The sequence below is a fragment of the Uloborus diversus genome, chromosome 9, assembly GCF_026930045.1.
Source record: "Uloborus diversus isolate 005 chromosome 9, Udiv.v.3.1, whole genome shotgun sequence".
NCBI classification, from domain to species: Eukaryota; Metazoa; Arthropoda; class Arachnida; order Araneae; family Uloboridae; genus Uloborus; species Uloborus diversus.
Window position 1 is genome coordinate 40,914,314 of NC_072739.1, and position 27,024 is coordinate 40,941,337.

A 27,024-nucleotide genomic window follows, 5' to 3' on the forward strand; every position below is an offset into this window, starting at 1 on the left:
ACAACTTCAAAAAATTTATTTTGTGGTCTTTATAAGAATTACTTATGTATTAATAATTACAATCACACTAAATCTATAAGTTTGAACTTTTTACCTTGAGTGAAAGGTATAACATGAAAGTATCTCCTGTAAAGAACAGGAGCAGCTATATTTGTAAAGTTTTTGGCAGCAATAGGATTTTCGAGATTAGGATTAACCTTTTCACAAGTCATCATAACTCTTCCATAAACCATTGATTTCAGATTATGCTTGTAGCCTACCCTGACCTGAAATTAGCAAATACAAAGTACAAAGTCAGCATAATATGATGTATTTCATTATAAACAAAAAGATATACATTGCTTTAAAAATGGAAGTATTTTTTTTAAATTCCCTTTCATTTACATTTATTTGTATTAAATTCAAAATATTTTTTAATACATATAGCAACCTTTAGTTAAAAATATTTATCACTTTTGCTGTTTACAAAACATCAGCCCCTCGCTTTGCTTTTTTTATTTAAAAAAAACTATTCCTTTTTTCCTAATCCTTTGAAAACTTTGTAGTAATTGGTAACAATAAATGATTACATTTAAGGGCTGCATACACAAAGACATTGGAAGAATCATATACAGGGGGTATGTAATTAATTTTTTGGGCACCACATGTAAATTAATTTTTTGGGCTTATTTTTTTATTTATTTATTTGTTTTCATTAACTTTATTCAGTTAATTTATTGAATAAATGAATTGTTTTTTAATTTTTATTTATTTAATAAAATTTTTCATTATTTTTAAATTTTAATAAATCAATTTATTTTAAAAGCGAATACAGTAACTTTTCGTTATATCGAGCTTGTCTGGAGACAACAAAAAAGCGGGATATATCCAAAAAAGCAGTAAAAGGTACTAAGGTACTGATGTAATAAAAGTAACAACTTAATTAATGCCAAGTGCATCTACAAAAACATTGTTATCATATCATGCACTCAATAAAAGCAAGAAAAAGTTAGTTTTCTAATCGCTCCTTTGAAAAAAAAATTTAAAAATATTGTTTTAGGTTAGAGCGCAAAACAAAAGTTTCAGCTTTAACTGCAACAAATTTAGAGCACATATCGGTATTTTTTATTAATTGAAGAAAAGAAAATATTTTTTCTAAGAAATATGTAGGTTTCTGTGTTGTAAAACTCAAATCAGCATTAAAAAAAAAATTTTTTCGAAATACAAAGGAAAAGCATGATATATCTGAATGAGCGATATAACGAGAGGTTACTGTACTACCACATTATACCAAAAGTGAAAATGGTGAATTTTTGAAAGGAACTCGTCAAATATAGATTTAATTGTTGAATCTATACCATTTTATTCAGTTGTAGCCAGCACAAAATTAATAAATTTTTCCAACTTTCCGAAAAAAACCAGAGCAATTGTATCTTAGTTGTATAAGAAGAATGCTTCAACTTACATCTTCCAGCTAAATCCCTCGCGCATTTAGGGAACCCAGAAGAAAAGCGACATGATTTTTTATCGCACTGCATCATAAAAAGTTGGGAATATGATGTAAATTTCATACATTAGTTTACTTACTATGCACATGTATTTCTATTAATTTTCGTAAAAGTATCTTCTATATCTATGAAGGTGTGAGCATTTCTTTCAAAAATGTCAATTTTCCTCACAAGATTTTGGCTTATAACACATACAGTTTAGAGTCAATCTTCACCAAACTTTCAGAAAACTTGACAGCAGAAAAGATATTAACAATACTGAAATTTGAAGTCTAAATATTGAATATTTGATAAGATATGAACATTTAAAGCAAATAATTTTTCACTGCACATGCACAAAAGTTAGAATTTAATAACTTTTGTAATAGCATATCTAGTTATATTTGCAACTCATTAAAATAAAAGTTGAATATCGTGAAAATTGAAAACAATATTAGCAATCTAGTAAATTGTATTTCAACGATTTTCAGGAATTAGATACATGGTAAGGGACTGTCCACAAAATGTAAATTTGTATTATGTATCACAACATAGCTAAACTGATTTTAATAAAAGTACAAAAAACACTAATTACACACATAACTGATAAATTTGATGGATTTAATTAAAAAGTTCAATGAGAAATCACAAGAAAATATCTTTTAAAGGCAACGTTATCTTTTTAACCAAAGGTACAACGTCAAACACAAAAGAAAATCAACTATAGTGCATCTTTTATCTTAGTTTGTAAATTAAGAAAATAATTTAAGTTATGGTTTACAATCTCAGTTAGACAATACTGAAACTTAATTTCAATTTTGCAAAAAAAATCCTGAAAATATATTGAATAAAAATATCCTTAATTGTAATGAACTTAACATCGTAAAATTCCACAAGCAAAAAATATTACACACAATGAGCAAAAATAAATACAGTGAAACCTCCATTAACGGACACTCCCGAATAACAGACACCTCTAATTAACGGACATTTTTGCAAGTCCCAGTCCCTCAATATAGGCCATTCCATGTAATTCACTCTGAATAACGGACACTCCGAATAACGGGCAGTTATTTCACAAAAAATTTCTCTTGCGATCGTAGCACTTCCAGTTTTTTTCTTTTCACAGAATATCTTAGTAACTGCTTGCCTTACAAAGCTTTTCATCCTCCACAACTGATATTCCACCCCGCCCCTTGTCATTTTCTTATCACTGTTTCTTGGAATTAAAAGGGTGGTAAAGGGCAGAGGCAGCGATTGGGGCTTAAAAGTTGGGGACAGAAAAAGAACTAAAAGACATGGTACTTTTTGTGGGCAGCAAAAAAGGAAAAAAAAGTCATAATTTTGTTACGGCTAGTTTTGAGAGTATTGAAGCAGATAAGTGAAAACTGATGTCAGTCTAACAATTAACGTATGTATACATTTTTCTTAAGATTTTAATGAATTTTGCACACAATAACTATTCAAAAGTTAAGATAAAAAAGAGGAAACTGGGCGCTTTTTCTAACTGGGGCTCTCGGGAGATGCAATTGAGCAGACTAGCGCCGGTAGTAGTCGGCTTTATGGCGCTGTGGTTTCGTTGGGTTGTTTAATTTTTAGACATGAAAAAGATTTGCCCATATTCAAGGTCATAGCCAACTGTCAATCATGCAATAGTGATACTCGAGATAAAATAAATAAATTAACCATAAAAAGTGTGTGTGTGCGAGGGGGAGGGGAATTGCTCCGCCGAATCGCCGCCGTTGGTAATGGGATATTCATACCCCGAGATGAATTGAGAGGCAAGCGAACCTGCTTTTCATGCAGCAATCATAGCTTTGCAGTTCCAAACTTTCCTAAAGGCGTGTTGATTTAGTTGATTTTTTTGTGTGACAATATTATTTGAGTCTTAAAATGGCAACTAAAAGAAAGAGACTGACATTGAAAGAAAAAATCAATGTTTTGGATGTTGCCGAAAAAGAGAAAATAAGTGTGCGTTGTCTTGCCGATCATTTTCAAACTGGGAAAACTCAAATCAGCGAAATTTTCAAAGATAAAGACGAAATTAGAAAATTGTGGATTGTGAGTTCAAATGAAAATTTAAAAATTGTAAAGTTTCGCAAAACAGAAAGCAGTGAAATCGACGAGGTTGTCATGAAATGGTTCAGAGCTGCTCGTGCAAAGAACGTCCCAATAAGCGGGGTATTACTCCAAGAGAAAGCCAGAGAAGTCGGGAAAACTTTAGGGATAGACTCTTTTAAGGCGTCAAATGGATGACTTGAAAAATTCTGAACACGGCACAACATTTCTTTTAAATTTATTTGTGGCGAAGAGAAGACCCAGCTCATGCCATGGATTGGATAGAGAAATTGAAATCGGTGTGCGAAGGATATGATGAGAAAAATATTTTCAATGGCGACGAAACTGGTCTTTTTTATCGCATTCTTCCAAACAAAACCTTATGCTTAAAGGGAGACAAATGTAGCGGAGGAAAGATATCTAAAGAACGTCTCACTGTTTTGCTGTGTTGCAATATGATCGGCGAGTTTGAAACTCCTATTGTTATCGGAAAACCGAGATGTTTCAAAAACATTGATGTAGATAAACTTAGGGTGTCCTGGAAATCAAATAAGAAAGCGTGGATGATGACTGAAATAATGAAAGATTGGTTAGTGGATTTGGATAAAAGGATGAAGAAGAAAGCTAGAAAAATAATTCTCTTTCTGGATAACGCCACATCTCATCCTGATGACTTAAAATTGCAAAATGTTAAGTTAGAATTTTTGCCACCGTACACCACCTCTGTATTACAACCCTTGGATCAGGGTATTATTCGGAGTTTTTAAGTAGGTTACAGAACGGTTTTACTCAGGCACATTTTTTCGCATATTTCTTCGTGTAAATCTAGTGAAGAATTAGAAAACTCTGTAACAGGTTTGGATCTGTTTCGTGGATCACGTCAGCTTTCAAAAAAGTGGAACCCTGGAACATTTCAAAATGTTTTAAAAGGGCAGGATTTTCATTCAGAAGTGAAATGAAACCTGACAGTGCATTAGGAGCAGGGTTGCCAGACGCCCCGGATTTCAAGGGACAGTCCCGTATTTTGAAAAATTGTCCCACGTCCCGGGAAACTTCCATACGGGACGGGTAAAGTCCCGTATTCTAGCTGATAATATTATTTCACAGAACGAGACATTGTTTTAAGAGTAAAAAAAATAAGTAAAACAAAAAGTGTGAAATAATGAGCAATAAGAAAATTATGTGGCAGCAAACCCAAAAGTTATTTTCCTTTTGATTTGGTTTGTATGTTTTTGTTTTGGCGGCAGACCACAAGGAACCGAATGATTGCTTCTTCTTTGCTCATTGCCTAATGTTGGAAATACACTATATGACCAAAAGCATTGGGACACTTACAAAAATAAACATTTTTAGGGATTTCTCAAGAAATAAAATACTAATTGCTTTGTAACTTTTGTCACATAAAAGGTATGTTTTAGCTGTCATTGTCCATTAAAAGTTATATCACCCATGCATTTAGGAGACAGCAACAAATTGAGGAAAACAAAAAGGTTTTTTGATCATCGTTCATCGTAAATAGCTGAGAATAAGCTGTAAATTTCAGAAATTAGTTACCTTACCATATACAATCATTTTAAGTACTTTCGAGAAAATATCACTGATGTTCATGAAGACATAAGCATTTCTCTCAGAACTTCGAATTTTATTTGAAGGTTTTTGGCTCATAACCTGCAAAGTTTTCTATCAAAGCTTACCAAACTTTCAAAAAACTTGACAGCACATAAGACAGCACATTATTTTTTCTCTGTGCATGAGCGAAAGATAGCAATCTATAAATTTCATAATCCAAATTCCAACTAGATTTTCAAAATTATGATAAAATTCCAGTTCAATATCTTAAAAATTCAGAACGTTATCAGCGATATAATGAGCCGAATTTGAATAGATCTTGGACAAGCGTCGTTTGCAAAGTTGCAACATTTGCTTGCAATCACTCACTGTAATTCTTTATAAAAACAGATTATTAGCGCACGATCCCTCACGATTCGTAGTCTGTTCAAGAGCTATTGAAATTCAGCTTATTAGAACGCTGATAACTTTTTGAATTTTTAAGATATTGAACTGAAATTTTATTATGAGTTGGAGAATCTAGTTGAAGCTTATATTATAAAAGTTTTCAATTGCTATCTTTCCCGCATGAGCAAAGAAAAATTAATTGCTTTAAACGTTCATATTTAATCACATTTTCAACATGTTAACTTCAAATTTTAATGTAATACTTCTTTTGTGTGCTGTCAAGTTTTCTGAAAGTTTGGTAAGCTTTGATGGAAAACTTGACTCGTTATGAGCCAAAAATCTTCAAATAAAATTCGCAGCTCTGAAAGAAATGCTTATATCTTCATGAATATCAGGGATATTATCTCGAAAGTACGTAACATAGTTGTACATAGTAAGGTTCCTAATTTCTGAAATTTACAACTAATTCTCTGCTATTTACGAAAAACGCTAATCAAAAAACCTTTTTGGTTTCCTCACTTAGTTGCTGGTCCCCTAAATGCAAGAGTGACATAACTTTTAGTGGAAAATGACAGCTAAAACATACCTTTTATGCGACGAAAGTAACAAAGCAATTAGTCTTTTATTTCTGGAGAAATCCCTAAAAATATGAATTTTTGAAAGTTTCCCAATACTTTTGGTCATATAGTGTATATCTCTGTGCATGCGTAGTCAGTCGCAATGAAAACGATTTTTATACTTTAATAAGTGACATTTTGTGAGGTTTAATGCTTTGTTGCGATCAGATTTATGGTGAATACACGTCTTTAAAATGCCCCCCCCCCCTCCCTTTTAACTCCTAGATGCCTGTCCCATATTTACTGTTCTTAATTCTGGCAACCCTGATTAAGAGGAGCAGAAAAGGAAAATAACTTAATGAGCTACTGGTTCATTTGGATTCAAAAGTCAGTGCTGAAGACTACATTCAAACTGATGAAGATTTGTGGATTGAGGAAAAGAACTTGAACGTTTCAAATTTCATTTCTCACAACACAAGTGAACTATGTGTTCTTTCTGACGATGATGAAGATGAACTTCCTGTGATTGAAAATGAAGTTTGCACAATTAGAGACTTTTCGGAAGCACTAAAATACAGTAAAGAATTGAAAAACTTTTTCCTGAGCAAAGGGGACACTGAAGGACTTGCTAAGGTAAATGATTTAAATATTTATATTGAGAAACAGGCTTGTAATGCCATTTTGAAAAAGGTAAATTAAGTAGTTCCTCTTAATAGCGGACACCTCCCAATAACGGACAAAACTTCTAGTCCCTTGACTGTCTGCTATTCGGAGATTTCACTGTATATCTTTTCATCTAAACTTTTCATCTAAAATGCAGAGTGAAATTTGAATGTTTGGTAGCCACTAATTTTTAGTCTTTCTCAAATGAATATGCCTAACAGTCGATTCTGAAGGGTGGTACTGCATTTAGTACAGTTTTCCCACTTTGAAAAATTGATAATATTAATCTCGCTGTTGCAAATTTTGCATACTTATGTCAATTCTTGATTGTTAAATTATGAAAGTAAAAAAATTATGAAAACTAATTTCGCTTTAGTGCTGATTCTCCTACTAAATACTATTTTTAAATGTTTATGTTAAATATCAAATATTAATTATCTAGCAGAAAAATGTTAATTTGACAACACAGGTCACACATACATTGGAGCAATAACCATTAATTTAAGAATAACAATTTGTAGACAGTCCCTCATCATCCATAATCTGAGAATCATTGAAACACAGCTCACTAGATTGCTGGTATCTTTTTCACTTTTTATGACATTCAACTGGAATTTTTTCATGAGTTGCCAAAATATACAAAGATGGGCAATTATAAACGTTATAAAATTCTAATTTTCCAGCATGGAGTGAGAAAATGATTGCTATAAATGTTTATATCTTATCAAATAGACAATATTTTTACTTCAAACTTCAGTATAGATGACCTCTTGTATGCTTTCAAGTTTTCTTAATATGCAAAGTTTGACTTAAATTTTGCATGTTATGAACAAAATTCTTGTAAGGAAAACTGACAATTTTGAAAGAAATGCTCATACCTTTGTAGATATAAAAGATACTTTCATGAAAATCTATAAAATACATGTACATATAAGTAAATTAATGTATGAACTTTACAGTGTAGTCCCAGCTTTTTACCATGCATGCTGATTAAAATTCTTTTTTTTTTCCACCAGTTTATTGTCGGTCCTCTTAACGCATTAGGGATTGATTTTTTTCTGGAAGCGTAGCCTGAAGTATTCTTTTTATATAACCAAACTTACAAAACAATTGCTCTGGTATTTCCTGAGAAATTAGAAAAAGATGTGAATTTTTCAAAGTATTTTTATACTTTTGGTGATATACTATGACCTACTGTTAGATTATTTTAAATAAGCATACTATTAATCAGCACTGTTTAAAAGTATTGACTCCTACCTAGCAATAGTCTGCACTGGGCAGAGAAAGAGCAGTAATTGCAAATTTTTTTTTTTTTTTTTTTTCATTTTTGTCATCTATTGTACGTTAGCTTTATTGCGCAAGCTTGTTTATTTGGTTTAAACTGAAAAAAAAAAAAAACGTAAAATATTATAAAAAGTGGATTTCCATCATTTTTATATTGGTAGTATTGAATCCAGTGTGTTTTGCCAAATATCTCAAAAACTCATTTTTGCAGATACTGCTATTAACCTGCCCATGGCTATGTTCTATTTTAGTCCTGATTTTAATTTTGGAACAGTTATTTTTACATCAAAAATACTTTAATTTTTGAAGTACATACATTGTGAATCCTAAAACAGAATTGAGACAAGCATAGTTCAAATGACCGGATGTAAGTAATTTTATAAAGCCAATTAAAATCAAAAGAAAAAAATCTAATTAAAAACTTACAATATTTGAAAAATAAAAAAAAATTAAAAAATAAAAAATCAATGAATAGCTTACGTTAAGGCCAGGAAGAAAATGCAAATGAAATTGTTCTACAAGTGTTTCTTCTTTTTTAACATAATCACCATCTAATCTTTTAACACCAGGTGGCTTTCGTCTAGTCTTTCTTTCTTGACTTTTCCCACTCACAAATCTTTCACATGTCAAACTAGGACAAGCTATGAAAAAAAAAGGTAAAATACAAATAATGGTATCAAAAAACCAAAAATTTGATAAGTTACAAGGTTTAAGATTTCTAAATCAGAAATGAAAGAACAAAAATACTCATACACTTGATTGGGTGAGAAAATAGAAATTACTTAAGACTCAAGCAAATAATACATTTATACAATACAAATGTGACTATAAGCAACTAAAGCCCTCGATCCGTCTGTTAAGTGGCGACACGCTCCAGCGTCCGCCATTTTGTGTCGTTCCGCAACTTTCTCCCTATCTCAACAGTAGAAAAATACAGAGTTTCGCTCATTTAAAAGTATCTTTTTATCAACGAATGTTTACAGATTTTTAATCGTAACTTACGTAACTTATAATATACATACAAAAATGTTGAATTTTACTTTTGTAAAATATTTTTTTTATTATTAAACCGAATATTGGTAAAAAGGTGTTTTGAAAAATTTTCGACCATTTTTAAGAGTAGTTTCTTTTTTATCCCCATATTGACCTTCTGAGTAACAAATTACTTGAGAGGTTTTAAATATGCGTTTTATTATTAGAAAATTGGTGTCGTGGAACCAGGGCGGATACAGAAAAATCTTTCGGAGGGGGCCCAGGAAATTGAATAGCACCTCCTCCTTCCCCCTGCCACATACGATGTTCCATAACAAAGTTTTCATTACTTTATTTTAAAATGTCTTTTTTTTTTTTTTTTAATTTTTTTATGATTCCTTAAATTAATAATCCACTTCTAAGTACATATATATTATGTATCAATATACTTTGAATGTGGACGTAAAACATGTTTAACGTTTCAAGCCAATTAAATACTAAACCATAATAATGTTACCGAAATGCTATACAATGAGCGGTTTTAATTTTAGCAACAATGATTATAACACGAGGGCAAGGTTATTCAATAAAACGAGCTGATGTGCGCATCACATGACTTCCTTTTACTCCAATTTAATGTAATTTTCTCATTATTGGCAGTTTTAATATGATTCAAGTTTATTCTCTAAATATCACCAATAGTGGTCAAATTAAAACCAGATTTAAAATTTAAAAAAAAACCTGCCAAATTGGCGACAAAACTTGGCCACCAAAAGACTGGCGATATATCGCCACGTGTACGCCAAATTATAACACCACGTGAGTTTACATCGAAATTAACAATGATTTCCCCCAAAAAAGGAGCAAAAGAGCCCCTTTGGAGCATACGAATGCAACCAAAAAAGAAGGTGTACAGCTAGACCCCCACTAGGAGTCTAGGTGCCAAATTTCAACTTTCTAGGACATTCCGTTTTTGCCGTCCGCGAGTTAAATGTATAAATGTATTCTGCTGCTCTAGGCCTCCAGTATGACTTCTTTAGCAACTAAAAATGCTATTATTCAAAATATGCTCTATGTGTGTTTTGTGTTCTGTTTAATTAACTATATAAAAAATGCTATGGATAAGTCAATTGAAAAATAGTTAAATAAATTCATCCTTTTGGGGGGGGGGGGCACGGGCCTCCTGCCCCCCCCTTAAATTTGACTGAGTAGAACAGTAGTGAGCTAAATCAACTATGTCATAAATTATTTGTGGGCAACAGTTTGAACTTATTCATGCAAAGCAGTATCATTTATGTTAATAATGTGTGTAGTTTTCTAATGAAAAAAATTTCACTTCTAAAAAATTGCAAAACTTCCTTTTGTCTTAACTAATAAGGTTTTATTTTTAGCAGGACTCTTCCATGTTTTTTCTTTTTTCTTTTTTTTTTTTTTTTTTTTTTTTACATTTTACCAACACTTTCTTGTTTTTCATGACGATTTTACATTAAAAAATTCTACACGGGTAAGATAGATTTCATTTAAACCAGATTTTTAAGGATACTACTAGTTCTTAAAAATTCAACGAACTGATAAAAAAATGCAGCCTGTTTTAAATCAATATTAAAAAAAATAATAATAATTGAATTATTTGATACCAATAGGAATTCAAATAAAAGAGTGCAGATTACATCTGTGACGAACTGTTATAAATAGCAATAATGAATTTACAACTTAACAGATACTGGGATAAATCATATATATATATTATTAAAAAGGTTTTCACATCAAAATAAAAATTAAACGAAAACAGATTTTTTTTGGGCAAAAAAAAAAAATCTTCACATAATTATATCACTTGGCTTGAGTTACATGTTACTATAAACTCAAAGAAGCTTAATATTTTTTAATGAATAATTTCATACTTTTAATATCTTAATTTTTATGTGCAAAATAGATAAATAATTAACTTGGCAACACACTAAAACTCATGGCTATGACACAATTAAAAGCAAAACGACGTGTTCTTAAAATAATTTTGCTACAGTTATTGAGACATTTTGAAACTAACTAAACAATAGAAAATTTACATTAAAAATAAATAAAATAATTAGTATAGTTAAATTTTGACGGCTTTGTTATCTTAAACTCAGAAAAATCAGTTTTAAAAACGGCAAAGTTTTTACTACTGCTAGCAATTTATTAGGTGCCGTTACATAGTTGAGCTTTACAACATTTGAAGGAACTATTTATGATGATTTTAGTGAATGTCCTTATTATCCCATGAAACCCAAACACCATCGGACAGTTTCATGAAAAGTAAAAAATATTACAATTTCAACAAGAGTTTCAAAAAGTATCTGAAATTGAACAGCAGCATGAAAACATTTAAAATACATAAATAATCTTTCAATGTATTTCGATATAGTAATTTTGAACTGTTAGAACCTCTTAATGCACTACACCAAGGCATCTTCACATTAAAGATAGCATTTCATGAAAAATACGAATAGCAAAGAGAAAATATCTAGTATTCCACACGGTGAAATAACACAGGTAACGACAAAAAATGGCGGACTGAACCCACGTGACTGCCCGCCTCCAATCGCAGTCGAAAGCGGCACGCAGTGCATGGATCAAAGTGTGTCGCCACTTAAGAGAAGGATCCAGAACTTTATAAGCAACAGCTGTGGTCCTAGTCAATTTATTAGTCCCCACTGAAAATCAATGGCTCTCTTTAAGCTATCCAATCCTTTGTTCATTATTTTCCAAGTTCTCACAACACTACTAGAGTAGTAATTTTCTCTAATTTCCATGTTAGCCTGAGATTTGAATAGCCCTAAACAATGACCCCCAGTTCTGCTTTCCGAGTAAAAATTTAACCCATTAACATCTTTCATTTTGATAAATTTAAACAACTGAATCATGTCTCCTCTGACTCTCCATGGGCCTCCCACCTATACATATTAAGTCTAAAGCCTGGTATCACAATCTAAATCTGAAAATCTCCTTACTAGTCTAGTAGCCCTCCTTTGAACCCTCTTTATACAGAAATATTTTTTCTGAGATAAGGAGACCAAAACTAAACAGCACACTCCAAATGAGGTCTTACTAAACTCTTATATAAAGGTAGAACATTCTTCGTTTTGTTTGAAATAGATCTAGTGATAAACCCAAGCATTATGTTGGCTTTGTTAGTTGCAATGCTGCATTGTTGACTAAATGTGAAATCCTGATTTATTAAGACACCCAGATCCATGGGCGGATTTATGGGGGGGGGGGCAGAGGAGGCAATGCCCCCCCAGTTTTGGGAGAACTTTATGTAGTAACAACACATCTTCCAAAAATAAAAATAATTTTTTTTTCCTTTTTTGAATAGTTCAGAAGAGCATGGGCGGGTTTATAGTGGGAAGGGGGCATAGGGGCAATACCCCCAGTTTTGAGAGGACTTTATATAGTAACAACACATCTTCCAAAATCTTAAAACAAAAAAATCATTACTTTTTTCTTTTTTGAATAGTTTAGTGAAAATAAAGAGAATAACGAATGTCCTTTTCTGATGGGAGAAAAGAAAAGAAAAAAAATGAACATTAAATACAAATAACGCAGCTGTCACTGGGGTGCTGAAAATGTGTCTAAATTCAGTATTTTGGACTGAAAACCATTTGGGCAAGTGTATGAAAATGTAGGCTAAACAAGCTATCCTTTAAGCTCCAACACTTATAATAATTGACGATTATTTTAAAAATTAGAATCTAAAACAAAGGGGGGGGAACTCCCCCCCCCCCTATTCGTGCTAACAGAACATCTACTCGTTATGATTTGTGTCCACATTTAAAATATATTTGTGCATAATATTTATGTTCTTAGTAGATTAATTGACTTTTTTAGAGATTCTAAAAAATAGTTTTATTTCCTTTTTTTTTTTTTGAGAGAGAGAGAGAAATTTAATTCTATCCCAAACTGAATAAATTTCAGTTATCTGAGTGTTCCGACTAATTGAATCTTTTTACTTTGAGGGAAAGTACAATTTTACTTACTTTATTAATACTGTTTAAAAAGTAAGGTAAGTCATAATCATCTAAGTCTAAGTGAGTCAGTCCTTGTCATTATTGAAATCTAAATAATTGTGTCATCAAAAGTTTTGGAAAAATTTGCTAAAATTTTATAAAAATCTATTAAAACCTAACAAAGATTGGTAAAATCGTAAAAACTGATGAATTTTTGTAAAAATTACAAAAAAAAAAAAATCAAACAAAAATCTGCAGGTAAGAGTGAATTACAAACAGGGCTGAATTTGCCTATACGATAAACAAGCTATTACTTAGGGCCCATGCTTTGAAGTGGGTCCCTAATTCCCAAAAAAAAAAAAAAAAAAATTGCATGATTCTTTCCTTAAAAAATGGAAGTTGGTTGAAAAAACTAATTTCGTTTTCAAGTGTTTGAATATTTGGAAACATATGGCTACAAACCTTAAATTTTAAAATTTCTAACAAATGGTAGAGGGAGAGGAATGCCAAAATTTGTCAAATTCAGCTCCTTGCCACATCCGGCAGTAAAAATAAAAATCATGGTTCTCACGTTTGTAACATATTATTCGAAATAAATTTTTGTGACTCACGTGTTTCATATCTTGCTATATATTCAGCTCGAATGCAGTATTTTGGAAATTCTTTTGTATTGATTGCTTTTATCTTACTTCTATTGCATATTGTTAATCTGTTTAGCTCGAAAAAAAAATGATACACTACCTCTATTCCTTTTCGTTTTCTGCACTACTTATAATTAAAAAAAGGTTGTTGTAATGAGAAATCTATAGTTTATTTTTTTCTTTCAAACTTAAAATGGCTGTTTCTTAGAAAGTTTGAACAATACTGTACAACTGTATAATCTAGTTATCAATTTCTATGTCTGTCCCATTAACCTTTATAAGGCTTCAAAATGCAGAATTTTAAGTCCATCTTACAAAATTTCCTCCGAGGGAGAAACCCCCCAGACCCCTTAAATCGAGATATTCAATTTCCCACTTAAAAGGGAGCCCTGTGTCACTCTCTTAATACCAGCCCCCTCTCTTAAGGTCAATACAAAACTAGTATGTTGTGGCCATCACGAAACTTTCTTCTATATTTTTCTTTTTTTTTTCTGATCCCTCCCCATGCTTGACGAGGAAGCAATATTCCCAACAAAAACAAAATTACACATGCAAAAACTTGACGACTATCCCATTGTCTGAATTATTGCAAAATCAAAGAGCGAAAATTGAAAGTTATTTTAAAAGCCTTGCTTGAATTAATTACAAATATTTTATTTGTTAACAAACATAAGATGGCAACAGTTAAAAATTTTAAATCATTGAGATAATATTTCCTAGCATTTCCATACAATTAAAATCACGAGAAATACGCAGACGACAATCTATTACGATTTATCTTTCTTATTGTTGCATTAATAAAAATATTTTTATTCGCAAAAAAAAAAAAAAAAAAATCAACACCTCTTGGAGCGATCGGCGTCAAAATTGAACCAAAGCCTGTTTACATATGGATTCACATATATTCCAAATTTCAACCAGAACGTAGCATTACTTCTTGAGATAGGGCACTCAAAATGGAAAAAAAGAACGGGTGATTGCGCTACCCCCTTTTTAGCTGTTGACACAAAAATAAAATCAGTTCTTATACCCACTAAGGGCTACTTGCCGATAAATTTTTCTTTCATTCCGTTCATTATTTCTTGAGATACAGCAGTCACAATTGACGACAAAAAACGTTCTATAGCTCAACCCCCGTTTGAGTTATTGACACCAAAATTGAATCAGTACCTGTTCCTGTTAATACCAACATATGGACCAAATTTTGTTTGATTCCGCCAGTTAGTTCCTGAGGAATAGCAAGCACGTGTAACTCGAAAAACGTCCCATTGCTCCACTCCCCTTGGAGGAATTCGCGCCAAAAACTAATGGGCACAAGTTCACATAGGGGCACATATGTGTACTAAATTTCGTTCGATTTCATGCGGTAGTTTTTGTTGTAGAGCGGCCACAAAAAACTGGTCACACACAGACGTGACACACATACACACATACACACACACAGACAGACAGACATTTTCCAAAAATGGTCGAAATGGACTCAGCACACCTCAAAACGTTCGAATCCGTCAAAATTCGAAATTCGAAAATTTGCACGAATCCAATACTTTCTTCTATATATTAGATATAGAAGAAAGTAAAAAGGACAGCATGAAAACGCACATTAATAAAAACAACACACAAAAAAGTAAAGCATGGACATGCATCACAGACAACAGACAAAAACATGGGGGGTGAGGGCTATAAAAATGTTGCTCAAAAAGAAAAAAAAAATCCTGCCCCCCCAGGAAGTCAGTCCTTAATCCGCCTATGCCCAGATCAATAACATTTTCTGCCTGACTTATGACCAAAACCTGTGTAAATAATAACTTGTACACTTATTAACATGACCTAAGTGTAGCTCTTGACATTTCCCTACATTAACTTCCATACCCCACTTATTTGCTCACTTAGTAATGTGGTCTAAATCCTCTTGAAGCTGTTTTACTTGTTCTTCATTTTTAACAATCCCCATAACTTTTATGTTATCAGCGAAACAATTCATGTTTCCAGAAATATGTTTAAAATTTTTAGTACAGCTAACACAAAACAAAAAAAAACACTATTTTTTCTTTTACATGTATAAAAATGGTAAGTGATTTGCAATATTTTATTTTCAATTTTGCTCTTTAATAATGTTGAATTTAAACACTTATTTTTTGTGTATAAAGATTAACATTGTTTCAAAGATTGTTGTTTTTATACACATTTAACTACACCAAAACATTATTACCAAAAGTATTGATAAAAAACTAAACCACTATTTTTTCCACTCCCATTTTATTAATGTAACACAGTCGTCTCCGAACAAAAGTAGCATGTCTTACAATTGTTAGCCGGCTTAGATGTCTTACTGTTGCAATAAATATTTTTCCATACCGTAAAAACCGGCGTATCAGCCGCGGCTCATGCGTGAAAAAAGGTTATTTTATCTTTACTGCGGCCCATACAAAGGGGCGGCCCTTACGCTAATTCTTTTTCCTACACTTCCAGACGTAAATATCAAATTCTGAGAATAAATTTATGAAAAAAGAAATACGTATTTCTATTTGGAGATTGTCACAAATTATGTTTCCAAAAGAGAGAAGAGGAAAAAAATTCCTAAAATAATAAAAGCTGGGGGAAAAAAATTGCTAGCGCAGGTGATAAAGTCGCCAAAACTGGTGCAGCTGACAATAAACTACATTTGTCAGACTGGAATTCCCCTCTGGTAACCTTTAGCTTATCGTATACTGTGTTGTCGCCAATGGAGGCTTTCGCTACGATTATAACCAGCCATGTTTCTGCTTTAATTTATGTATTGTACAATGTGTAATGTATTAATTATGCAAAATACCGATGGATTAAAGAAGATAACATTATAATAACCTTTTTTATTGAGGTTAGAAGACAGTGGATCATCTAAAAATTATGAATAAACGGACAGAATTATCGGCGTCAAGATCGTAAAGCCACTTGGACATCTCGCATGTATTGTTTAAGAAAAATTATTTTTCTTCTAAGATACTGCATAAAAGCTTATGAAAACACTTTTAAACAATTAAAAATTGATTCTGAGGATCGATGAATACCTTTAAAACGAAAACATTATATGCTTAGTTCTCAAATAATAGCACTGTAAAGATCGTAACTTTTGGACGTGCATCCAATTTCAAACTTACTTTTTTCTAAAATTGTTTACAAAGTAAATAATCTGTCTTTACTATTGTTATTTGTATAAAATATTAACAAAAAATTATTCAGTGTAAGATTCATACCTTTAATTTTTTATTTCTTTGAAACATATGGAAATAATTAAAAAAAAATTTTTTTTAATGGTACATTTGCTCAGTTAACGTTTTGGTATGTCCAAAATTGTGCCTTTTAGCAAAGAAAATATTTTTTAAGGGCATTTGAAGAGCATTTTTTCCATAATTTATGTCAATTCTTGTCTCTATACAATATTATAATTTAACTCAAAAATTATTGAGTTAATTAAAATGAAAGTTATTTGGTTTTGAAGCTTCAAAGTTGAGGTCTGTGCCTGCTCCCACCTTTTGCTAACTGCCATTATATAGATCATTTCCCAAATTTTGAAACTAATATTCAGAATATATCTATATATTAACACTTCAGAATGAGTTTTATCTGAAATGAGTATTAAAGCCCTAATATTACAATTGGTTACTCACAAATAAATATGTTTCGCAATCAAAAGAAAGTGAATTACCCTGTACTTCTGCTAGCTTCATGGTTTGCATAACAGCTGCATTTTCAAGAGCCATCTGGCATTTTCTGTTTTTGTGAGTACCAATTTTCATTTAAAAGCTTTGAATTAAGATAAAAAGATAAAAAACTATTTTAAAATTTAATTTATCTAATAATTTTTATGTTTGTAAAGCAACACAGAGGGATTTTTTAAACTTCAAAACCTATTGTTTACCCCTGAAAAGTTGTGCGGTTTATAGATAATTGCGTTATATAGATCCGCGTTATAAAGGTATTCTACTGTATACACTGCTGGCCTCTGGAAATGGGCCCTACATATTTTGTTGCAGGAAGGGCCTAAATTTCTAGATTTGGGCCTGCTTAAAAGCTGAATTTTTTTTTTAAATACACAATATTTTTTTCCAAAATGGTGCCTTTCTTTTCTCCGTGCTTGTCTGGAAAACATCTTTTTTCTTCCTTCCTTTCCCTTAACGTATTTTCTTTTAAAAAAATGGTTGAAAAATTTTTTTCAATGAAAAAAAAAATAAATGTATTCTGGGCACTCGTTTCCACAAGCTGCAGTGAACGGCAAAGTCAAGTCAGGAACTGAAAGCGGCTAGTCTGCATATAAAGCTCTGCAATAGAGAAAAGCCATAGAACATCTCAATAAGGAACAAAAATTAACTCACAAAATTGAAGAACTCTGTCAGCATTTATGTGGGACACGCAGTATTTTTACCATATTTCTACAAAGTACATATACATAGAGTATGAAAAAAAAATCAAACTTGCATAAAAGCGAATAGTGTCAAGTATTTAAGGGGGGAAACTAGTTTAGACCGCTCAAAACATCCACTATTTTTTTATTTCATAAAATGTTAGTAAAACTATTCAAGAATATGTTGCCCAAATTTGAGTAAAAATTCCGATTAGTTCTTATGCTATGAGCATTTAAAGTGACTGCAGAGATTCAAAAAGATTCACAGCATTTTTTTTCAAGCACATTTTTTTCAAAACCACTTTTTTTTTCAGCTGGTGTGCATTCTAGCTCAAAGAGTTTTAACCAATCATTCTGAAAATTTGGGTGAACATTCTTTCCTCAATTAAACTCAATATGAACCTAACTCTCTGCTGATATTATTGATAAAAATAATTTTTTTAATGGAATAGTGTGAAAAAAATGGTAGAAAAACATACGCAAAAACGAGCAATTTTCCACTTTTTTGATCACAATTAGGTTCATATTCTAGGGAAATATGTTGTTTACGAGAAAGCAAAATTGTGTTTTTGGTAATGAACAAAAGCATCAAGATCAGATGGCGACCGCCCATACACAGTAGGGTGGGCCAAAAAAAAACAATATTTGATAAGCAACTTCTAATAGCAAAAAAAAGTTGTGTATTGCCATCCTAAACATGGGAAAAATAATTTAAAAAAAATAACATTTATGCCTTCAGATTGCGCATTGGCAGCAAAGTTTGAAAGAAAGGTTAAAAATGGTCAATTTTCAATTTTATAAAAATCCAAATGTTCAAAATTTTTGTTCTAATCTCGTTTAAATGCTTCCTTAAATAGCCTTTTAATATATCTTTGAAAATATTTACAGTCCGTTACAGTTTTTAGTTTGCTCATAAGTCGCAAAGTTACGTGAAATCAATCACAAATCGAGGTGTTAAGCTTATTTTGTATATTGCAGTATTTCTTCTTTTAAATCCCTGTTGTATATATATATTTTTTACAGTAAAGTTGCATTAACAACCCAGAGACCATCCCAATTTGGTGGTAGCACTTGGTGTTCCACCTGCAGTTCCCAAGAACGATGGTTATTGACAGGACTCATACATTTGTAAAGTAACTTGCAATAATGATAACTATTTGGTTTTAAACAAGTTTCTAAGTTTCGATCAAGTTGGATTTGTGACTCAATTTTTGCATTGAGGATCTCGAGCATATAGGTTTTCACATTAATTCATATCTTGTCTCATCCCAAAAAACACCCTACCTACCAACCCACTAACCAGTTTTAATAACCCATTCTACAGCCCGAGTGTAAAAAAGGAACATTTACTGATTTATGGGTAAAGCATCAACTGTTTTTGTAAAATAAAATATCATTAACTTAGAAAGAATTCAGTCGGAAGAAATCAAAGTTTTGGAAACTGACTTAAAAAGCAAGCAAAAGTATTCTGTATTGCAATACAGAAGCGAAAATGTGACTTTGATCTCGATCTCACAAAACTAAGACGTTTTAGTCAGAAGCCTTTTGTTAGCGTGTGCTAACGGAGTGCTGGGGTTGTATAATATTTAAACTAAACTACTAGTGAAATGAAGGCACTTGTAAATAATATCTTTAAAAATTATGCTTCTATGCATTGATATAATTTAAATTGTAAAAAAAAGAACAAACTTCCGTGAGAGGGCGCCTGTGATGCAGGGAGTATTATTGCTGCTAATTTGATAAGTGTTTTCTTACTATAATTTTTCATTATTACTGTCTAGTTTTAGGTTTTTTTACTTCACTTTATCATGTAATTTAGTTTTATTGTGTTTTGGGGGCTCATTTTTGCTGTTATTGTATTCTTGAAGTGTTTTTGCATTTTTTGGAGCTAAGCCTAACATGTGGTGATCTCCTGGTTTTTGATCTTGTGTGCTTTATTGGGTGTAGCAACTCTGTTTATTTACTGCTGTTTTTAGTATTTATTCTGTGTTTTTTTGCATTTTTATCTTTCTGTTTTGCCTTTTGGAACATATTCACTGAGTAGAAATGGGTGTTATATGCATTATGAAAGAGGTAAAGAGTGGGAAGGGGGACAGGTGGATCTCTTGTGATTTATGTCATATGTTCTGCCTGTATAAGGGGGAAAATGAGTCTGTTTTTGAGGAGGATTATATTTGCACTAAATGTGCTGAACTCTCAGACTTAAGACTTAAGATGCTAGTTTTGGAAGCCCAGTTAGCATTAGGGTGTAGGCCAGTTGCAGAGGGTATAAATGTTCCAGAGATTCAGGGGGAAGTTTCAAATGAGGAGTTAGATTGGGAAACTAAGGGTGTAATTTTGGGGGACTCTATGGTAAGGGAGGTGGGTAACACAGTTGGGAGAGTAAAGCGTAAGGTGGCTAGGTGTTGTTTACCAGGGGCTCGGGTAAAAGACGTTAATATGGTTGCTGAAAAGAAGGGAGTATTGCATAAGGAGGACATGGTTACTTTGTGGGTGGGAACAAATGATGTAGGTCACAGTAAAAATGAGGAGTTTTCTAGGGAATGGGAATCCCTGTTGGATAAAGCAACCAGCTTTTCGACGAATGTCCAAGTGGTTGGTTTGCTTCCCAGGTATGGAGTGCATAGGAGCTGGCTAAATCAACGTGCGAGGTGTATGAACTTGCTACTGAAGTCAATTTGCGAAAAGCGCAGTATCAGGTTCATTGATGTATGGAGTCATTGTAAACGGGATTGGATTGCTAGGGATGGCCTGCATCTGAGCTCTACAGGAGTCAAAATGGTTAGTGGATTAATTTTAAGCAGGGTTGGCCGAATTGGACCCAATTGGGTTGGACCCAATGGGTTTTTTTTGAAAAAACCCATTTAAAAAAACCCATTATTTAACCCACTTTTGGGTTTTTTAAAATTTTCTGAGAAGTTTTTTAAAAAATTAATTAATTTAAATACTTTTACAATTTAAACTTCATTTTTATTTGTTCTTCACCACAGACAATGAACATAAAAAATGAATTTTGAACTTGAATAGTATTTCTTAACTCTTAACGGCATTAAAAAAATACTTCAGATTTTAAATAAATGTATTTAACTTTTTTCTTTAACTGGTCAATAAATAACTAAAATTATATTGACCTAGTCCTGTCAGTCTGATTTTCTCAATATTTGTAGATTGTACAGAGGAAACTAATTTAGTTAAAAGGCTTTCATGTGAATTATTTTCTGCTAACCAACACATCACAAATCTCGAATAAACACAAGGTATATTTTTTATAAATAAACAGATTTTTCAAAATGTCGACAGAAAACAGAACAGGTACAGTATTTTCATTATCTTACGAAAAAGTTTAATATTTCTTACTCTGTACACAGAAATAGAAAAACATGCAACATACAGTTCAAAGAAATATCTTGATTAAGCTGGAATTCAGTAAAAAGGGATTTAAACTACTTGAGGTTCTACAGTAGTTTTACATAAAATAAAATACAATTAAGTAAAATGCAAAAAAAAAAAAAATGTAGTAATTAAAAACGTACAATATATTTTATCACTCGAGAAGTAACTTTACCTTAACTGTTGGTAATAATGAAAATTAAAAAATCTGAAACTTCACCATTCTTGGGTTTTTTCGTGTTTTATATCTCCAGAAAACGCTGAATTTTAACTAGTTTTCCAGCTTTTTTTACCCGAAGACAATTTTTGCACATTGTCCATATACTTACGCTACAATATTCTATAAGTACCCCACATTTTTCCTAAAAAAAGACAAAAAAACCCACATTTCTTTTAAAAAACCCAACTTTAGTTGGGTTTTTTTGGGTTTTATTTAAAAAACCCAAAAAACCCTGGGTCCATGGGCTTTTTTAAAAAAACCCGGGTTTTTGCCAACCCTGATTTTAAGGGCTTCGGAGTCAAAAAACTAAGTTGGAATGGGGGGCATGGTTCAAGCATCAGGTATCGAGAGAATGAAATTTTTTTTGGGTATTGCTAGAAATGGAAATAAAGTGACGAACAAGAGTAGTAATGTTAACAATTGTAATTTAGGAAATTTCAGGGTGTTAAATAAAAGCAACTTAGGCATGCTTAAAGTTTTCTATACCAATGCTCGCAGTATTAGGAACAAGATGGATGAATTGAAAAGCATAGTTATGGATGAGAAGTTGGATGTTATTGGAATTACAGAGACATGGGCTACCGAATCTGATGCAGTTATTACATATTGCTGGGTATAATTTGTTCAGACAGGATAGAGTAGGTAAAAGAGGTGGTGGGGTTTTATTTTATGTTAGAGACAATTTTATTTGCAATGAATTGGTCATAAATGATAAGCCTACTGATATTGATATGGTTTGGCTGAAGTTGATGAGCAGTAAGGGCAAAAAGCTACGCTTTGGAAACATTTATAGGCCACCTAATTCAAACCAGGGACAAGATGAACAGATGTACCGTATTATTAACGACATGTCCAGTAAGGGATCCGTTATCATAATGGGGGGTTTCAATTTTCCGGTTATTGATTGGAATAATTTTTACCCTGGTAATGGCAAAGAAGAGGAATTTTTAAAAGTAATTGGTGGCTGTTTCTTAGATCAAGTTGTAACTCAGGGAACTCGAGAGGAGGCGATTTTGGATCTAGTTTTTTGTGACATAGGTAGTTTTGTTCAGGGGTTGAGTGTAGGGGAGCATATTGGAGATAGTGATCATAACAGCATTAGGTTCCGGGTTAAATTTGAAGTGTGCAAAGATGATAATTTTAGGTTTGTGCCCAATTTCAGAAACACTGATTTTGTTGCACTTAGGCAGAGCTTGAAAGAGGTTTTTTTGTCAGGGTTGGAAAATAGCGACGTAGATTAGCAGTGGACGGAATTTAAGGATAAACTTGCTAAAACCGTTGGGGACTATGTTCCATTTAGGAGAAAAGGTGTTAGTACCAAAATTTGGCCCATGTGGTTCTCCAGGGAGACTAAAGAAGCTCTTAATTATAAGCAAGCCACTTTTGGTAAGTTTAAAGAAACTGGTCAGAGTGCGGAGAGGCTCCAGTATGGTAAGGCAAGGCGAAATTTTAAGTATTTGGTACGGATTCAGAAAAGGGAATTGGAGCAAAGGCTGGCAGATGACATTGATGGGAACCCTAAGAGGTTTTTTGCTTACGCTAATTCTGGGAAAGCTCGAAACAGTCAAATTGGGCCTTTGGTTGATGAGTATGGAAATTTAATCCAAAACGACATGGATATTGCAAATGTTCTAAATAACTTTTTTTCCAGTGTGTTTAACGATAACTGTATCTCAACAGTTGACACTAACAAGACACAAGCTATTATACAGCTTGAGGATTTGGTATTTTCCAGGGAGGAGGTTTTATTTCATTTGAAAAAGATTAAAGCAACTAAAGCTCCGGGACCAGATAATATTTATCCAAAAATTTTAGTTGAATGTGCAGAGGAATTAGTGGATGTTATTTTGAACATTTTCAATGCTTCTTATAACTCGGCGATGGTGCCAGAGGACTGGAAGCTGGCTAACATAACGCCACTCTTCAAGAAGGGGTCTAAAGGTATTGCTGGGATTTATAGACCTGTAAGTTTGACTTCGGTGATTTGTAAGATTTTCGAAACTTTGATCAAAATTAAGATCATGATGTTCTTAGAGACTAATAGTCTGTTGACTAGTTTGCAGTATGGTTTCAGGAAAGGTAAATCCTTTACTACTAATTTATTGCATTTCTACGACAAGGTTACCTCAGCTTTAGATAACAAAAAATGTGTGGATGTTGTTTATATTGATTTTCAAAAAGCTTTTGACAAGGTACCGCATGTTGCTCTTCTCAGCAAGTTAGCTGACATTGGAATAGGAGGAAAAACTTTACTTTGGGTTAGAAATTGGCTTACTGGTAGGAAGCAAAGAGTAGTTGTGAGAGGAAATCATTCTAATTGGAGTGATGTTTTAAGTGGGGTTCCTCAGGGATCAGTTTTAGGGCCTCTTTTGTTTATTATATTTATGAATGACATCAATGAAAATATTTCTGGAAGCATGAATTGTTTTGCTGACGATGTAAAAGTTATGGGGATTGTCGAAAATGAAGAACAAGTAAAACAGCTGCAAGAGGATTTAGATCATATTACTAAGTGGGCAGATAAATGGGGTATGGCAGTTAATGTAGGGAAATGTCAAGTGCTACACTTAGGTCATGGAAATAAGCGTATGAGATATCGTTTACAGGGTTCAGTCATAAATCAGGCAGAAAATGTTATGGATCTGGGTGTCTTTATAAATCAGGACTTCAAGTTTAGTCAACAGTGCAGTATTGCTAGTAACAAAGCCAACAAAATGCTTGGGTTCATCAATAGATCTATTTCAAACAAATCTAAGAACGTTCTTCTGCCTTTATATAGGAGTTTAGTAAGACCTCATTTGGAGTATGCTGTTCAGTTTTGGTCGCCTTATCTGAAGAAAGATATTTTTGTATTGGAAAGGGTTCAAAGAAGGGTAACTAAATTAGTAAGGGGACTCTCAGATTTAGATTATGATACCAGACTTAATAGGCTTAACATGTACAGCCTGGAGCAAAGGAGAGTCAGAGGGGACATGATTCAGTTATTTAAATTTATCAAAATGAAAGATGTAAATGGATTAAATTTTTGCGGGAAAAGCAGAACAAGGGGTCATTAAGCTATTTAAATCTCAGGCTAACTTGGAAATCAGGAAAAACTACTACTTTAGCAGGGTTGTGGGCACTTGGAATAGCTTACCGGAAGAGGCGGTAATGAGCAAGGGAGTGGATAGCTTTAAGAGGGCCATTGATCTTCATTGGGGACTAATTAATTGACTAGGACCAGCCTAGCTGGGCCCAGAGCCTGTTGCTGGTCGTCACATTTGTATTTGTATTTGAAATATGGACCTGTACACTTATCTAAAGTTACAAAATCTACAAGTCAGATGTGTGATAATCTTCCAAACATTGTGCATCAGGTGATTCAATAAAATGCTTACTTTGTATTTGGTCATGGCAATGCACTAAATGTGAAATACAAAGGAGTTGGATTACATATCTATATATATATATATATCTATACAATGCAAAAAACTACTAATCATGAAATACTTTAAAAGGTACAAGAGAATTTCTTCCATCAATATTAAGATTTCAAGATTCAAACTACTGCAGTTAGTTGACAGATCAACGTGTTTACTTCCTCCGCTTCAGTGATGACGTGAAAAACAAGGATATTTTATCCTTTCTAGAAACTATGCATGCATTCAAGTATGTATTCTTAAAATTCGCATATCACGCACGGGCAGTAGAATGGATTGTGTAACTGTACAGTAAATCTGCAGAAATTCATTTGAGGTATTAGACAGAAGAGATGGATTTATATGAAAACCTTTATATTTTTCAAACATCTCAGTGCCTAAACTGAGTCTTAGTCCAACTTCACACCTTGATCGAAACATAGAAACTTGTTTAAAACCATATAGTTATTATGAAAGTTACTTTACAAATGTCTTGTCAATAAGTTCAGTTTTCTTGGGAAATTGCAGGGTGGAACACAAAGTGCAACCACCTACTAGGGGTGGGTTCTGTTGTTAATGCAACACAATATAATTGTAGTTCGAGCAAAGAGTTGCACATTTGCCGTAAAAAAATACATAACTGGAATCTAAAAGATACAAAATAAGCTAAAAACGTCGATTTTTGGTTGATTTCACGTAACTTTGCAGCCTATGCCCAAATTAAAAACTGTAAAGGAATTAAATATTTTCAAAGATATATTAAAAGACTATTAAAAGAAAACGTTTAAACGGGATTAGAACAAAATTTTGAACATTTGGATTTTTATAAGAATATTTGATAATTGACCATTACCTTTTTTTTTTTTCAAACTTTACTGCCAATGTGCGATCTGAAGACATAAATATTATTTTTTTAAAATTATTTTTCCCATGTTTAGGATGGCAATACACAACTTTTTTATGCTCTTAAAAGTTGCTTCTCGAAAATATCCTTTTTTCTGCCCACCCTAATGGACAGCAGCTTATAACTCCAAAAATTCTGGAGGAAATGACTTCAAAAAATTACAAGGTGTACTTCAAGAGATGAATAAAGTATCCTCAATTCTGATTATTTCTTTCCTGTTAAAAAAAAATCACAGAAAACACTAAATTTTTGGCCTTTTGAACTGATTTTCCCCCTTAAGCATAGAAATGCATGTAATAGGTACTAGTTAAAATCGCTTTTTTAAGTGACGCACTTTCTGAATTAAATACAAATACAAAAGTGACGACCAGCAACAGGCTCTGGGCCCAGCTAGACTGGTCCTAGTCAATTTACAATCCCCAGTGAAGATCAATGGCCCTCTTAAAACTGTCTACTCCTTTGCTCATTACCACCTCTTCCGGTAAGCTGTTCCAAGGTTCCACTACCCTGCTAAAATAATAATTTTTCCTAATATCCATGTTAGCCTGAGATTTAAATAGCTTAAAACAATGACCCCTTGTCCTGTTTTCAGTGCTAAACTTTAGCCCCGTAACATCTTTCGTTTTAATAAATTTAAACAGCTGAATCATGTCCCCTCGGTCTCTTCTTTGCTCAAGACTGTACATTTTTAGCCTTCTAAGCTTGGAATCATAATCTAAGTGGGAAAGTCCACTTATTAGCCTTGTAGCCCGCCTTTGAACCCTTTCCAATACATTAATGTCTTTCTTAAGATAAGGAGACCAAAACTGAACAGCATACTCCAAATGGGGTCTTACCAAACTTCTATATAAGGGCAGAAGAACTTCTTTAGATTTATTTGAAAAGGTGAAAAATTGATCATTACCATATTTTAGAAATGAAGATTGAATAAAAGGTGCACGAATCAAGTCTTTCGCAAATGAATAATTCATAATAAAATTAAGACATGAAAATTTTTAAAACTTCAAAATTGTAATGTAAACACGAAAATGAAGAGCGGACTTTAATAACAGTAAAATCCTGGCAAGCGAATTTACGGCAACCTTGACGTTTGGCGACGCACTGGTTTGGCTTTGGCGCGCGAACGAACAGTAGATACACAA

General features: G+C 32.6%; 1 protein-coding gene across 1 annotated transcript; it reads right to left on the reverse strand.

Moving 5' to 3' along the window:
- Positions 1 to 26,946, reverse strand: LOC129229283 (50S ribosomal protein L27-like). Its single transcript, XM_054863557.1, has 3 exons — positions 26,787 to 26,946; positions 8,465 to 8,625; positions 1 to 266 (listed from the first exon to the last, which is right to left on the reverse strand). The coding sequence occupies exons 1-3, from the start codon at positions 26,851 to 26,853 to the stop codon at positions 63 to 65; spliced, it is 432 nt and encodes a 143-aa protein (XP_054719532.1). The 5' UTR covers positions 26,854 to 26,946; the 3' UTR covers positions 1 to 62.
- Between the last annotated feature and the right edge of the window lie 78 nt (positions 26,947 to 27,024).

Bases quoted from the DNA above. Each gene is read 5' to 3' on its own strand.
- LOC129229283 (XM_054863557.1), bottom strand. From the start codon at position 26,853: ATGAATTATTCATTTGCGAAAGACTTGATTCGTGCACCTTTTATTCAA. The intron at 8,626-26,786 runs GTAATGATCAAT...TTTTTTTCATAG, and splicing joins ATCTTCATTTCTAAAATATG to CTTGTCCTAGTTTGACATGT. The intron at 267-8,464 runs GTAAGCTATTCA...TGCTAATTTCAG, and splicing joins ATTTTCTTCCTGGCCTTAAC to GTCAGGGTAGGCTACAAGCA.